We start from the raw sequence: 15,525 nt of genomic DNA, 5'->3' as shown, positions 1-15,525 counted from the left end.
CATACAGTAGGCTCCATAATTATACAGGGTGGCCTGGTGACCCGGGTCAGCTGTTTAGCTCCCTCCTCTGTCCCCAGGTGTTTATCGGCATCAACTGTCTCAGCACAGACTTCTCCTCGCAGAAGGGGGTGAAGGGTGTCCCCCTGAACCTGCAGGTCGACACCTACGACTGTGGCTCGGGCACTGAGCGCCTGGTACACCGAGCTGTCTGCCAGATCAAGATCTTTTGTGACAAGGTGGCTGCGGTGGACCCTCTGCTGGGCCCTGGGAGGGAGAAGGGCCAGCCCCCACCTGTGCATCCTCCCCAGCCATTCTGGGCGTGTCTGTCTCTGTTTCTTGCTCTCTGAATGTCTCTCCTGTGTGCTTGTCATTCGTCTGTCTTGGTTTCTCTACGTATATTTTCCTCTGCTCTCTGCATTTCTGTCTCTCATCCCTTCCTCTTTCTGAAGACCTCTTTCTAGATCTCTGTAAATAGTTCTTCAGGTTTCTTTTTCTCTGTGTCTGTCTTTTTCACATTTCTCATTCTTCTTATCTCTCTCCGAGTCCCTTTCTCTTTTCTGTTTCTCTCTCTGTTCCTCTCTCCCCACACCTCTCTGTCTCTCTCAATTTCATCTTTCTCCGTGTTTCTATTTCTCTGTCTCTCATGGTCTACCTGACCTCAGGGCTGGGCTGCACTGGGCTGGGCCGAGTGCTGGTACCTTCCCATCTCCTGGTCTCACTCTGGGAGAAAGCAACACCAGAGGGCTGGCCCACATTTAAGAGGCAAAGCAGCCAGCCCCTCCCAAGACCATTGGTGACCACCTTTCCCTTATCCCCCACAGGGAGCGGAAAGGAAGATGCGGGATGATGAGCGGAAGCAGTTCCGGAGGAAGGTCAAGTGCCCCGACTCCAGCAACAGTGGTCAGTGGGCATGGGTCACAACGGGGCAGGGTTGGGGTTAAGGGTATAGGAGACTAGAGGGCAGTGGTCGGAGGCGTAAATGGAGGGACTTCACGGCACAATGCCTTCCTTTTCCCATCAGGCATCAAGGGCTCCCTGCTATCCGGCTTCAGGGGCAATGAGACCACCTACCTGCGGCCTGAGGCAGACCTGGAGACCCCGCCAGTGCTGTTCATCCCCAACGTGCACTTCTCTGGCCTGCAGCGACCTGGAGGGGTGAGGGTCTTGGGCTGAGAGAGGGTTGTGGCCCCTGGGTGGGGCTGTCTTAGCACAGACCAGCAGGGAGCAACCTGCTACTCAGCCATTACAGGCCAGTTTAGATGTTGATAGGTCCTGATATCATCAAAGTATCTTTATTGAATCCCAGGGAACTAAAAAAATGTATATATGGCCATATAACTTCAGTGACCTTTTCTACTGAAGAGAAGAATGTTAATAAAGAAGTGGACCTCATACCCATCGAAATGTTCACTCCTGGAGCACACACAGGGCAGGTTTCTAATATCAGGGTCCCAAGTTAGACTGTAGCCGCATCAAAGCTGGGTGGGTAATAATCGTCACAGCAACACCTGTGAGCGCTCACTTTACTCCAGGCGCTGCTCTAAGTGCTTTCCATGCATTATCTCCTTTAGCCCTCACTGCCTCCCTGTGTTGATAATACGATTCTCCCTGGATTCATGGCATGGAAATTGAGGCTTTGAAACCAAAATTACATAGGACGTGGCAGAGCCAGGATTGGGACCCATGCAACCTGGCTTCAGAAACAGTGCCCGTTACCATGAGTTACACCACCTCTCAACACAGGGAGCCGTTTACCAAGCACCTTGACCGGCCCGCGGTGCTGGGCCCAGCCTTTTGCTGCATTTCCCCCTCACCTCACCTGGGCAGCCCAGCCCAGCCATCCTTTGAGGTAGAGACTGTTATTCCCATTTTCCAGGCAAGGTCACTCAACAAGTCAGTGGCAGAATCAAGACCCCAGAGCCTGTCTGTGAGTTTGCTTCCATATTAAACAATCTGACTGTTGCCTTCCACTGAGCTCCCACCGTTTAGGTGGGAATGTTTGCAGAAATGGCCCTCGGTGTACGGATGTGTTCAGTGCTGTGACTTCAAACAATAAGATAGATTATGGTGCTGAAAGAGCAGCCAGTCCTGAGGTCAGCCCTGGCTCACATTCAAAGCCTTCTCTGTGTCTGCCGCACCCCCTTCGCTGCCCTGAAGTTGTTCTGAGGCCCCCACAGCACAGGAGACTGCATTAACCCACTCTCTCTCCCCAACCAGAGGCCTCAAGTAGGGAGATGACCACTTGGGCTCAAAGCTCCCTGTGGGAGGAAGAAGTGGGGCACCAGTGCTTGTGCCTGTGAGCCTGAGAGAGGGCACCAGGGGTGCGGGAAGGCAGAGAGCCCGGTTCTGAGCCACAGTTCTGCCCCCATGGTGGTCCCCCAGCGACCCTGCCGTCTCGGGGCCTGGGTGTCCTACCTCACGGGGCTGGTGATGGCTGCACCAGGTAGTACAGTGCCAGGCACACATGAGGGTTCAGAAAGACTGCCTCTTCCCCCTCCACTTCTTTTGCCTCAGCTCCAACTACCTAGTTACCAGCTGCAGGACAGTCTGCAGTTCCAGCCCTTCTGGGCCTGCTGGGGCTCAGATGGGACTCACTGATTCTGCCACCCTTTCCTTAGCACCTCACGTGTTCACTGAGTCCTGACTCATCCAACCGGGGCTTGGTGCTTCCCTTCAACTCAAGGTCGCGGCTCACTGGAGGGGACACATCTGAGCAGAATGAGCTAGAGAGCCATTGAAACTGCATCCCCCGTATCTCCCCACAAGGATTGTTCATCCCAGAAAGCCTCCGCAGCTGAGGGCTACTCTCATCTTCCTGTATGTGATGGAAAATGTCTTTCTCTTCATTGCAGGCAGTGCCCTCAGCAGGACACGGCACCTCCAACAGGTACGGAGAGAAGCAGCCAAGGGCCTCATCTCCCTGCCTGTCCCCCCTTTACTGCTCGTAAGCTCCCAGCCTGCCCTTCCCTTTGCTGTCCCCCAAACCAGAGGCTGGGCCTGGAGGAAACAGCCTTGAGACTCTGCCCCCAACCCCCAAGCTAGACTCATGCTCCTTTCTCACTGAAATTGCCTGAGTTTTTATGGGTTTGTTTTATTTGAAAAGTTGGAGAATCTTTGGCGAGACACCTGCTTGTAAAATGGGAAAGAGAAAGCCTCTGAGATGGTGGTACAGATTCGGAGAGTAGGGAGGGGAGCTGTGTGGGAGGACTTAGGGGAATCAACCCCGTGTCCCCTCCCCCCACACCCACCAGACTCCAGGAGGCCAAGGAGGTGGCCAGGGCCCCTTGGCCCTTCAGCCCAGGATGGACCTCCACGTCCCTCCCTCTGTCAGCCACAGTCCCTTCACCTCTTCAAGCCTCAGCTAGAAATCTGTCAAAGGAGGAAAATGGCCTCATGAGAATGAGGCAGATATGAGAAGCGGCATGTAACAGAATCTTTGTAAATGGGAAAGTACTTTATGAAGATTGTGTATTGTTGATATCGGTCTCCTCCTTATAAAGAAGAAGTACTTTTCATAAGGTTCTTTCACACCAAATTATGTCACTTATTACCTCACAACAGCTCCAGTGAGTCAGGCAAGCAGGGGTTATTGCTCTACTTTATAGATGAGGAAACTGAGGCTCAGAGGAAGTGAAATGACTTGTCCAAGGTCACACAGCTTTTAGGAAGCAGAGGCAGCCTGGAAGCTAAGTCTGACTTACTCTAAAATCCACAAGCCTCCCTCCTCCCACTGACTCACGTCCAACTTGATTCTTTCAAAAAAGAATACTATTGATGATGAAACAATAGTCCATATTTATGGAGGGCCTGCCGTGTGTCACACACTGTTCTAAAAGCAGTGTGCATTATCTCCTTCCGCCTCACAACTTTATGCAGCACCCTGCTATAGATGGGGACACTGAGGGGCTGTCACCCTGCTAGTGAGGGGCAGGGCTGGGATTTAAACCCATGCAGTCCAACTCCAGAACCTGCTCCTGTAACCTCTGTCCCACTGCTTTGTGCCCACCCTCATAGGGTCTTCTTCACCTCTGGAGCCCCTCAGACTCTGGGTTCCTCACAGGTCTCTCCCTGCCATCCCCACAGGCTGCCTCTGAAGCGTACCTGCTCACCCTTCACCGAGGAGTTTGAGCCTCTGCCCTCCAAACAGGCCAAGGAAGATGATCTACAGAGAGGTAGCCTCACTCCCACCCCGTCTGTCCTCTGATCCCAGCCCCAGCCCTCCATGAGGCCTCCCCAAAGCCTCAGACTGATTCTGGTCCAGGCAGCCAGGGCAGTGCCCACCCCAGTGGGGAGAGCACGAGGGGCTGCTTTACTCCCTGGAGTTTGGGTCTGGGCCAGGATTTGAGTGAGGGGTGGAGCGGGTAAGGAGGGCATCCAGGGTGCTTGGAGGGACAGCCACGGAGCTGGGGGGCTTCTGCCTCTGACCTTGTTTGAACGTGGGCATCCTGGAGCAGCTGGTAAGGCAACAGGCTCATGATATTGGGCAGGTCCTCCCCACTTTCTCTAATGGGGGTAGGAGTGGGGTGGGTTTTCAATACCTGGCTTTCTGTCTTTGACACGGTAAGTCTGTGACTTCCTGAGAGAGGGGTGCTCTAGCTGACCATCAGGAAGAAACCAACCAGCAAGCAGGATCAGAAGCTTCCAGCAGCCTGGAACTGAGCCTTGCACCCCACTTGGTGTTCTATCAATACTGCCCACAGCAACTCTGAAATAGTGGGCGGAGCTGTCTCCATTTTCCATCTGGAAAAAATGAGGCTCAATGATATTAAAAGAACTTCTTCAGGGTCACAGAGCTGGCAGGTGGCAGAGCAGGGATTCAAACCCACCAAAATCAGCCAAGTCTGAGCAAGTGTGTGGGACCCGCAGAGCCAGGTGGGGTGTTTCCCAGCTGGGTACACACCCTCAGCAAGGATTTGCTCTTTTTGCAGAAATCAATCTTAGGTTACAAATAATATTTTTTAAGATTCTCCCACCCCCAGATGTTCCCTTGCACCACTAAAAGCCACCCCTTTGCTTCTCAGTGCTGTTGTACGTGCGGAGAGAGACTGAGGAGGTGTTTGATGCCCTCATGTTGAAGACCCCGGACCTGAAGGGCCTGAGGAGTGCGGTAAGAGGCCTTGTGGACCCTGGCCGTGGCCCTCTCTGCACTCCCATCTCCCCCGACTCTTCGCCATATAGTTCCGATTTCCCACAGGAAGACTCTGGGAAGGAATATGCTGGAACGCTGGCTTTCTGGTGGCCCATCCGTCCCACCCATCTGAGGGCGCCTGTGGGGCCCGGCTGGTGGAGGTGTGCCTCTGAGATGTTATCTCCCAGCCAGAACCCGGGCTCCACCCTGGGAGTCGCACACACCATAAATCCTCCTTAATCTGATGGCTGCTGTCTGACAGGCCAGAGCTTTTTGTTGGCTTTGCAAACCTGTTTCTATTTTAATGGGAATGAAACCCCAAAAGGCCAGGCCCCAGAGATACCCTTTTTTCTTTCCCAGAGGGCCTCATTCCTCCAGCTTGTGGTTGGACGGGGGGCGCTGGCTGGGGCGGCTGAAGGTGGTGTCTGGGCAAGGAGACCTTCCCCAACCCCCCAAACCGCCAGAGAGCAGGTGAAACAGCCCCGAACAAAATCCACGGCAGCTTTGTGGTTCAGCTAAAAACTGAGCAAACACAGCCTCCGCCAGGGCCAGCTGTGTTTCAAGGTCGAACCACACAGAAAAGCCAGCTGGTTCTAAGATGTCAGGTTGGGGAAGGGAAAATGAATCAAGTGATAACATAGCTATCTTTTATTGAAGCCCCACTACGTGTCAGGCATCTTGTCAGGCGTGCTGCATTCGCTAGCTCACCATATTCTCTTAACAGCCCTGAAAAGTGGGTGCTATTAGGTCAGGTGACTTGCCAAGGTAACTAGAAGTGACAGAGCTGAGGTTCCAGCCCAATCTCTCTCCACTCGGCTGTGTTATCCTGTTCTCGTCACATAGCATCAGCCCTGCTTGGCACCAGCCCCAGGAAGTTGGGCTCGCAAAAGGCCATTAATGTCACTAGAACATAGACTCAGAATCTTTGGGTTGGACAGTACCTTAAAGGGTCAGCTCCCATCTGGTGCCCCAGCTCTCTCCTCAGTGGCTCTTCCAAGTGGGCGCCCACTCTTGACTTGCATACTTCAGGGGTGGAGAGCTCATCGCTTTGGGGACAGCCATACAATGCAGTTGTCTTTGTACAACATATAGTTAGGAAGCTCCTAAGTTCTTGCTTAGACTGACTTGAGATCTTCCTGATAGCCTCTAGCCACATTGCCTGCCATTAAGATAAGTAGTCTAAGAACTTTTCTTGCCTGGAGAGATCTCTGTCAAGGCAGAGACCGGTTGAGGAGCTGAATCGGCTCCTCTTCCTGAAAGGCCCAGAGAGGACAACCTCAGCCTGAAGCTTGTTGCTTGCCGCTCCCTGCAGCTCCAAGGCAGCCAGTAGTACTAACCAGCGGCATTTGACCGAGCTTTCCCCAGGGATGGCGCTGGGCCGGGCCCTTGACGTAAGCGTCTCAATTCCTGTGCAGAACCACCTGTGTGTACATCCCATCATGGCGCCCATTTTACACATGAGGAAACTGAGGCTCCATGAAGTAAGGTGACTTGTTCAGAGTTCTGCAACCCCAGGTGGTGGAACTGGAACCAGACCAGTTCTGTCCGCCCCACGGGAGACTTCAGGAGGTCTGGGGAGAAATGGGCTGACTCTGTGTGAGCTCAGCCAGGTTGCTGAGGCCTCTGAGCTGCAATTTCCTCACTTGTAGACTAAGCTCCAATGTTCTGGGATGTGATGGGGGCGGGAAATCTGGGTTCTAGGCTAGGCCTTGTGTGCATACCTTATCTTCTTCAAGTTCAGCACCCTCACCCATCAGATGGGGTAAATAATTCCTGCTAGAAAGGGAAAGTGTTTGGGTTATCCACCCCTCCCCCCACAGCAGGACAGGAGCATCCCTGTCGCACCACTTCTGAAGTAATAATGACCATTTATTTGAGCACTGACATTTATTTAGTACATACCAGGAACCGTCCTAAGTGTTTTACATAGACCAATTCATTTAATTCTGTCAACAACCCTATGAGCTAGGCACCATTTCCATCTCCACGAGTGGTTTGCACAGCTGGTCAGCTAGCTGGTGAGTGGGGAGCTCCCAGCACTGGAACAATCCAGTCTGATGATAGGCAAGGATTGAGGGAAATGGCAGATGACCTTTGGAATAGTTTACGACCACCAAACATGCTGTTGGTCAAGAGTTTGTTGTGATATGGGAAGGCTTATAACATACAATGATAAGTAAAACTATCTACGTGGGATATAAAAATACCCGTGTACATGGCCAAAAGACAGGAAGGAATACACTCAGATGTTATTAGTGTTTATCTCTGGGATACAGGATTATGGATGAGTTATAATTTTCTTCACTGCATTTTTCTACAATATGGGTTTATATTTTATAATCAGGAAATTAAAGTCATGATAGAAAAGACTGGTATAAACCCAGTTTGGGCCGCAGATGGTGAATCTCCTGTCATTCTCTTCCAGATCTCTGAGAAGTATGGGTTCCCTGAGGAGAACATTTACAAAGTCTACAAGAAATGCAAGCGGGGGTAAGTGCCCAGCACACCTCTCCCTCCTCACACCCCCACTCTGCCCCTTTCCCTCTAAAACGTTGGCTCAGGGAGCTCCCAGAAGGTTCGCCCTGCCTGGCAGAGGCCTGCTGCTCGGAGCTGAGCTGTGTTTGTACTTGGCTTTGTGGAGAGGTAGAGGCGATGTGGAGTTGGGGTGGAGAGCGCCCTATCAGGCCAAGGCCACCTGCAGAGACCAGACACTGATCACTGTTGGGAAGGAAAGGAGTGGGAGCCGGATGCAAGGGTCTTCATACGCCACCTACTCAGGGGGAGAGGGAAGCACAGGGCCACATGTCAGGAATAACCAAGGTAACCAAGTCATTTGACTATAATGGTAATGATGAGGGTGACGACTATCTTCACTTAACCACCTACTACGTGCCACATACTAGGCTAAGCTTATCTCATTATCTCATTTAACCCTCATGGGTTAAACCCTCATTTAACCCATACCGTGAGGTAGATACCATTACACACATTTTACAGATAGGGAAGTTGAGGCTCAGAGGTGATAAGCAATGTTCAGAGGGGCAGGAGCAGTGGAGGAAAGACACAGAAGCAGAAGGGCCCAGCAAAGTTGCTACCGGCTGAATCAGAGGGTCCGAGAAAGAAATGGCTGGTGATGAGTCTGGGAAGGGAACTGTGATTGGATGTCATTTTTTTTTTTTAATTTATTTTTGGCTGTGTTGGGTCTTCATTCCTGTGCAAGGGTTTTCTCTAGTTGCGGTGAGCGGGGGCCCCTCTTCATTGCGGTGCGCGGGCCTCTCACTATCGCGGCCTCCCTTGTTGCGGAGCACAGGCTCCAGATGCGCAGGCTCAGTAGTTGTGGCTCATGGGCCCATTTGCTCTGCAGCATGTGGGGTCCTCCCAGACCAGGGCTCGAACCCGTGTCCCCTGCATTAGCAGGCAGACTCTCAACCACTGCGCCACCAGGGAACCAGGGAAGCCCCCTGGACGTCATTTTGAGGGAGCCCAGCCAGGGATGCTCCACAGGCCTCCTCCATCTTCAAGTCTGGATAAGGCAGGAAGGAGTAAAGCTTTACCTTCCAGGGGGCTGGGCAGTGACTGCCACCTGCCATGGGCTCCAGAGGATTAGTGCTAAGGACCACAGTAGCCTCTGCTTTCTGCCCAGGAGATCTCTCCTTGGCAGGGGTGGCATGGGGGGGTGGAGTTGGAGGGCCACGTGGTGACGGCCCTCCCAGGCTTCCACCCCCCGTCAGAGCCAGTGAGCCGGGCCTCTGCAGCCCTTGCTGCCTAGGTCGCTTCACCAGCCCAGCATGGGGGCCCCTGTGCAGTGAGGAATCGTGACTGCCATTACCTGCCTAGAGGACCCTGGACTAGGGCCCTGGGAAACACGCCCAGCCCCTCCCGCCCCCGAACAGCTCGGACTGACCCTCCAGCTCCGGACAGCCTGAGACTAAGTCCCGCGGCTCTTCCTGGAAGGTGCTCAGGCTTTGCCCTGGGGCTACTGTCTGTGGCTCTTCTTTCAGGGGACTGCAAACTGACGCATGTTTTGTACTCAAGCTGAGGGCCATCCAGTCAGGCCCAGGGGCCACCTCCTTCCTCACAGACAGGCCTCCTTCCCTCCCCTTTTTGGCTCCCACCCAGCCTCCCATAGAAGGGTCGGCGGTGGGGGGAAGGTGTGCAGCCCTGCAGCCCCTGGGAAAGGATCGTTTGGTTTTGGTTGTATGAATGTCTAGGGTTCTTTGTGTATTTTTTTCCTTCCAAGTTTCGGTTTCAAACTGGGAACTGGAGCTCACATGCTCTGTGGAGCGGAATCCACCTCATAGCGGAGGGCAGGCTCTGCTTTGCCCAGACAAGCCCAGCCCCACTTCCCCTTTGGTGCCAGTGTCCACACCCCCTGGCTGCCACCCCACCTGCCACTGCCGTCCTCTCGTACAGTTCCCACCTCAGGCTGCGCTGAGGGGCTGGGAAATGCCTTGTGTGTGATTGCGTACAAAGATGCCCCATAGCCCCACTGGCGGAGCTGCAAGTCTTTCCCTTAAGCCCCAGCCAGATATTTCAACTATAATTATAATAACTTCCATTTGTGGAGCACTTCCTACATGCCACGCGCTGGGTTAAGGAACTCCCAAGCATCATCTCGTTGACCATTTGAATTTGGTATGATTATTTCTACAGATGAGGAAACTGGGGTTTGGGATAGTCCCAGGGTTACAAAGTTAGTAATGGCAGGAGCAAGCATGGCCTGTCTAAAGCCCATGCACGCACCCACTGTTTTATCTTGCCTCCTGCTTGTTCCCTTAACCGCTAAGCAATGTGCAAATAAAGGCTGTGGCCAGGCCAGCAGATTTATATTTGCCCAGCTCTATAGCCCAGGGCATCACCCAGCGGCCCTTCAGAAGCACCCACACCCCATACACACCCCAGCTATGAAACCTCAGGCCTAGGATTGTCTGCGATGCCTAAATGAGAAGAATCCCCCAAAAAACCTGTTGGGAGAGCAGAGGCAGGCTCATCTGCTGCTTCCCTCATCTGAGGAACAGGAAACTGTAATCACTGGCTTCGTTTATTTTCACAGAACCCTCCAGAAAGTCCTCTGGACAAAGGTAGATACAATCAGCTTTACAAGCACCACTGAGTGTGCTTGAAAGATTAACAAATACATTGTTTTTGCTGGCGGCTGGCCAGGGGTTCTATGCGAACTAGGACAGAAGACAGCCAGAAGCTGGCAAGTGACAGGAGGCCCCCATTCTGGGACAGCGGCTCCTGACAAGCCCCTGCCTCTAGGGCCCGGTTGTCATTGACCTCTGAGAGGAACGGGTCTGTGGGCCTGTGTGGGATCCCCTGTGCGCGGGCATGCGCTCCGGGCCTTCTGGGAGGCCCTGCCTGAGAGTAGGCCTTCAAGTTAGTGCACGTAGGGCACTCAGTAAATGCCACTGTAGGAGACGAACAAAAGCACCATCACCGACAAAGCGCCCACCCCTCTGCCCCAGCCCTGGTCTCCTCTGGTCTGTTCCCAGCCGGCAGCTCCCAGACAAAGATCCCTCTGTGAAATGAAGGCACTGCACACAGTACCCAGGGAAGCAGGATCTTATAATTAGATGCTGGCAGTCAGCACCCAGGCCTTGGAGCCTGAGCCCAGACCTCCTTCCAGAAAGCAGCGGCTGCTTGGTGCCACTGCAGAGACGACTGGACATGGGCCGCAGGCTTCAGCCTACTGCTGTCTCCATCACGCCTCCTGGTCTGGGGGATGTGGGGTGGGGGGACAAAGCCACTGCCTCTCCTGGGGTCCCCGGGGAAAGCAGACGGCTGGCTACCTGCCAGGAGTAGTAGTCTGGGATTCTCACCGCCCTCCCTCCCATCCCACTTAAATAATCTTGCCTTATCTTGAACTCTTCCCCAGCCCTGGATTTTCCCTTCCTTTTATATGCCACTCCCTAACTTATAATTACAGGGTTTTGGGTTTTGTTGTTGTTTTTCTAAAAAAATGATGCAGTGGAAAGAGACAAAAGTCCAGATTCAAATTCCAGTTCTGCCGTCTCTTAACTGTGTGATCCCAGGCAAATGACTTTGCTCAGCTGCCCCGTCTGTGAACCGGGCTAATACGGTTATAAGGACCCATTCTCCCAGGCCCGAGTAGATTCAAAACTCCTGGAGGGCGGGACCTAGGATCTCTATGTGGCCCTTGTTTTTGTTTGGAGCAAGGTCTTGAACATGGAAAGACCTCAGCAGATGCTGGTGAAGTGGATGGAGGGGTGGATGGAGGAAAACACCTGCCCCATTACAAAGAGGAAGCTGCTGTGCTCAGGTCATGTCACAGCCCGGTGGGTCCTTCACTGGGGAGGCAGCTCCTAGAGGGGTGCCCTTGGCTACACTATGGCTTTGACCCTCTGCAGAGGGCCACACCCACAGAGGCTCTGTCCCACTCAGGTTGGCCTAGGTCCTTGCCTGAAGACTGTGGGGGGAGAGAGCCAAGCCCCTCAAGTCCACGATGCCATCCCTGAGATTTCAGCTTCCTGGGGTGAAACCGAGGGGGCCTTGCGTGGCACCTACTTGTGGGTCAGGCGGGCACATCTGAGTGCCACATCGCAGCCTCCTGCTGAACCCAAACCTCACGGGTCCACCCGCCATGCCTGCTGCACTTGAACTCACTCCACGTCCGAGTGGTCAGTCTGGCCTGGTGACTAAGGCGCACTGTGCTGGTTGTGTCCACGCTCGTGTGTGTGAGGAGAGGCAATCTGGTGCAGTAGGTGGGCGTGGCTGCCAGCAGGCCTGGGTTTGAGTTGGGCTCGGCCACTGGGAATTGTGTCCTTCCCTGTAAAGTGGGACAGTGAGTGCCCACCTTGTGGGTTGTTATGAGGGTCAGAGAGAAAGTCCAAGAGGTGCCTGAAGTGCTGGGGGCGCCCAATAGGTAGCAGCCATTACTGTCCCCCTTTACTCAGAGGCCCTGTAAACAAGGGGCCCAGCCCATTCTACACACACCTTCTCTTCTCTTCCAGAATCTTGGTCAACATGGACAACAACATCATTCAGCATTACAGCAACCACGTTGCCTTCCTGCTGGACATGGGGGAGCTTGACGGCAAGATTCAGATCATCCTTAAGGAGCTGTGAGCCCTGGGCGCCCACAGCCTCAGACCTCTTGAAGTGGACCCCAGGCGAGGAGCCAGCTGGGAAGTGGCCCCGCGCCACACACAACCTCTCCGCATGCCTCAGTGCTGTTACTTGAATGCCTTCCCTGAGGGAAGAGGCCCTCAAGTCACAGACCCACAGACGTCAAGGCCAGGAAGGGACCTGGGAGGTGTCCTGATCCGAACCCTCATCTCGTGCTTGAATCTATTCTCTGAACTTCCGGCCAGGGCCTGCCCAGCCAGAGACAGTGTCATGTTGGTTAACAAGCCCAGCAGGCTGTTTCCTCCTCGGAAGACCTTCTCTACAGCCCCTCTCCTGCGGGCTGCCGTTCGGATGGGGGAAGTGGGCCCTGTCTCCCCAAGCTGACTTCACTCTTCCCGTTCTTGACTCTTCCATCAACTTCAGACCAATGAGTCCTCACCCTTTGGTCAGTTGTTAACTTGAAAACACTTGATTTCTAGTGCAAATGACTTTTGAAAGACACTGTAGTGGATATACTCTCCTCATAGATGTACTTCCTCAACACCAGACAGCAGTCAGAGCCGACCTACTGGAACGAAGTGGCCTCGGTGTAAAACGACCGCCATGCCTGCTCACTACTGTATACATTTCTTATTTACAATTTTCATTTATGTTTTATATATATATAAGTATATATTGTATATATATGCAACATTTTATATTTTTCATGGATATGTTTTTATCATTTCAAAAAATGTGTATTTCACATTTCTTGGATTTTTTTTTAGCTGTTAATTCAGTTACGCATTTTGTATACTCGTATGGTATTTAGTAATAAAATTCTACGTATGTATTACTTCAAATGCTACACTAGTTCCTTTTGTGAAAGTCTTCCAGAAGGAGAGGGTGAAAGTAAACAAGGCCTCTCTCCTTCTCTATCCTGTAAGTGGTTTGCCTCGAACTTGAAGGGTGCTGGTAAGTGCTGGGCCCTGGTGAAGCAGAGGTGCCGCCATGGAAGGCGGCCGAGTCCTGACGCCCGGCCTGTCCTGTGTGGCCTGTCCTGTGCGGCCTGTCCTGTGCAGCCCGTCCTGTGTGGCCCGTCCTGTGTGGCCCATCCTGTGTGGCCCGTCCTGTGCGGCCCATCCTGTGTGGCCCATCCTGTGTGGCCTGTCCTGTGTGGCCCGTCCTGTGTGGCCTGTCCTGTGTGGCCCGTCCTGTGTGGCCCATCCTGTGTGGCCTGTCCTGTGTGGCCTGTCCTGCGTGGTCCCACAGGCTGAACGTTATGACGTCGCGATCACTGACTCTGGAGGGGAAGAAGTCCCAGGATGCCCTTGCCAAGGACCTCACAGCTGGGGCAGTGGGCAGAGCCCAGGGCCGGGAGCCGTGTGACCACACTCTCCTGCCAGTTCTGCCCCCATGCTCTCGACCAACTCACTTTTCCTGTTGCCGGCTCCTACCCACTCACAGACGCGATCCAGCCGTCTCTCCCCGACTCTGAGGTCAGTGACGTCCTGTCGGTATGTTGGAGGGAGTGTTTACACCGCAGGAATTGACAAATGCTACAAGTCAAGGCCTTATTTTCCCTAGAGAACAAATGGCAAGTCAGAGCTTCCTCCCTCCCTCGGCCCTTCTGGCTTACCAGCACCCCACCAGCTCTAGTCCTCAGCTTCTTTGGCTGTAAAATGGGTCATCGGGTAGCTATCATCTTTGGAGCCCCACGGTTCACTGGTGGGTCTCAAAGGCCCCTACAATGTGGGGGAGGAGACAGCAGGCAGCCCTTAGGCATCCTCCCCAGACTCAGTCATAGCAGCTCTGCTTTCCTTCGTTTACACACTAAGATTTCTCGTATTAACTTTTGTCTGAACTAAACTTAAAAAAAAGAAGTATGAAGACCGTGGATGTCTCCAAGGGCCTTCCGGCTCTGACAGGAGGTCTAGAGTCCGAATTCTCAAGGCCCTGTGGCCAGGACTCAGGTCAGGCAAGAGAGGCCCTAGCCTCAGGCACAAAATTAAGAGGAGCCAAAGAGCTCAGTAACCAAGTTAAGTCACAGTCCAATGCGATGCTTTTTGAAATTAAGGCCCAAAAAACATGATAACACATCAAAACTTTGACGTGAGGGTCAGTATTACTGATGTTTCCTGTGGTCTCTGACTCCAATACAGCTTGCCCGGCACTGCTGGAGCGACCCCATGGAGCACCCAGAGCTGCTCTGCCCACTCCGGGCCTCGCTGCTACGTCCCCCTGGGTGCCGCATGAGGGTGAAATGGCAGAGCGTATGCAGAGTACCAGCACGCGGCCAGGTACGCAGAGGTGTTCCGCGTCTGTTCGTTTCCTTCCAGAGCCTCCAGAAGCAGGAAGGCGATCTTCTCAACCTTGACTGCACGTGGGAATCACCTAGGCAGCTTTCATCCCCACTGCCCAGACCACACCCTGCAGCAATTAAGTCAGAATTTCTGGGGTTGGGGCCCAGGCCTCAGTGCTTTTCAAGCCCCCCAGGTGGTTACCATGTGCACTCAAGGTCGAGAACCACTGCTCTATGGCCGTCGTTCCATAGGCCTTGCTGCCTTTGCAACCTGCCAGTGTCTGGCTGACTAATGCACACAGGGAACTATGGGGGCCAGTGCAAAGCCTGCTGCCGAGCTCAGGGGTGGGGCCTGCAGCTCCACATCCACCTCCACCCACGGCCTCCAGCCAAAATGCCAGGGCCCGCTTCTCTCCCCTCCACACGAGCAGACAACAGATGAGGCCGTCTATGGCTAGGAAGGCCATTTGGACCTCAAGCAAAGAGAGCTCTGAAAGGCTTGAGGAAATTCTGTCCTGCCCTCAGAGAAGGTCGGGGAGCAAAGGGCAGCTCCTGAGCCCAACAGCAGCCATGCCGGGGTTGTCCTTCTTCAGAGTGGAAAGGTGAAAGGAGTGAAGGTAAGTCCTTTCCAAACGAGGGTCACTACAAACGCAGCTGGTGGCTGGAGGAATTGCCATCCCCTGCCTGCAGGTAGCTTTGCACAGTAGACAGCGAGTGAGTGAGGGGAGAAAAGGATGGATGAGGAACGCAGGAGTGAGGGAATGAACAAATAATGAGGAGGAAGAAGGAGGGAGGGAGGGAAGGCTAAATAGGTTGACAGGCAGTTGGATGAACACACGGAGAGCCAGATGAAGAGCTCCACAATCAGGTGTGTTTACTAGACCTTTGCTGCTCTAAGTGTGGTCCACGGGCCAGCAGCATCAGCATCACCTGGGAGCTTGTTAGAAACACACCTAAAACCGATACAATGTTCTATTTCAATTATATCTCAATTTAAAAAAAAAAAGAAAAAATACGTAGACTCTCG

The 15,525-nt window shown here is 53.4% G+C and overlaps 1 protein-coding gene across 6 annotated transcripts in view; it reads left to right on the top strand.

The window, feature by feature from the left end:
• Positions 1–13,052, top strand: part of GRHL3 (grainyhead like transcription factor 3) — a 35,565-nt gene extending 22,513 nt beyond the window's left edge. For 3 of the 6 annotated variants that reach the window (XM_049695724.1, XM_049695722.1, XM_049695734.1), the window contains 8 exons: positions 78–236; positions 822–900; positions 1,022–1,155; positions 2,853–2,944; positions 4,084–4,172; positions 5,022–5,107; positions 7,554–7,618; positions 12,103–13,052. In XM_049695724.1, the coding sequence (XP_049551681.1) occupies positions 78–236; positions 822–900; positions 1,022–1,155; positions 2,853–2,944; positions 4,084–4,172; positions 5,022–5,107; positions 7,554–7,618; positions 12,103–12,217 (819 nt within the window). In that variant the 3' untranslated portion in view covers positions 12,218–13,052. Of the gene's footprint in view, positions 1–77; positions 237–821; positions 901–1,021; positions 1,156–2,852; positions 2,945–4,083; positions 4,173–5,021; positions 5,108–7,553; positions 7,619–11,308 lie in introns of all 6 variants that reach the window. The other 3 variants (XM_004266691.3, XM_033422559.2, XM_049695729.1) reach the window with 2 other exon arrangements.
• The last annotated feature ends 2,473 nt before the right edge of the window (positions 13,053–15,525 follow it).

This window comes from Orcinus orca, chromosome 1, assembly GCF_937001465.1.
Source record: "Orcinus orca chromosome 1, mOrcOrc1.1, whole genome shotgun sequence".
In the NCBI taxonomy this organism is placed as follows: domain Eukaryota; kingdom Metazoa; phylum Chordata; class Mammalia; order Artiodactyla; family Delphinidae; genus Orcinus; species Orcinus orca.
Note: the sequence above shows the minus strand (reverse complement) of the source record. Positions and strands in the feature narration are given on the sequence as shown.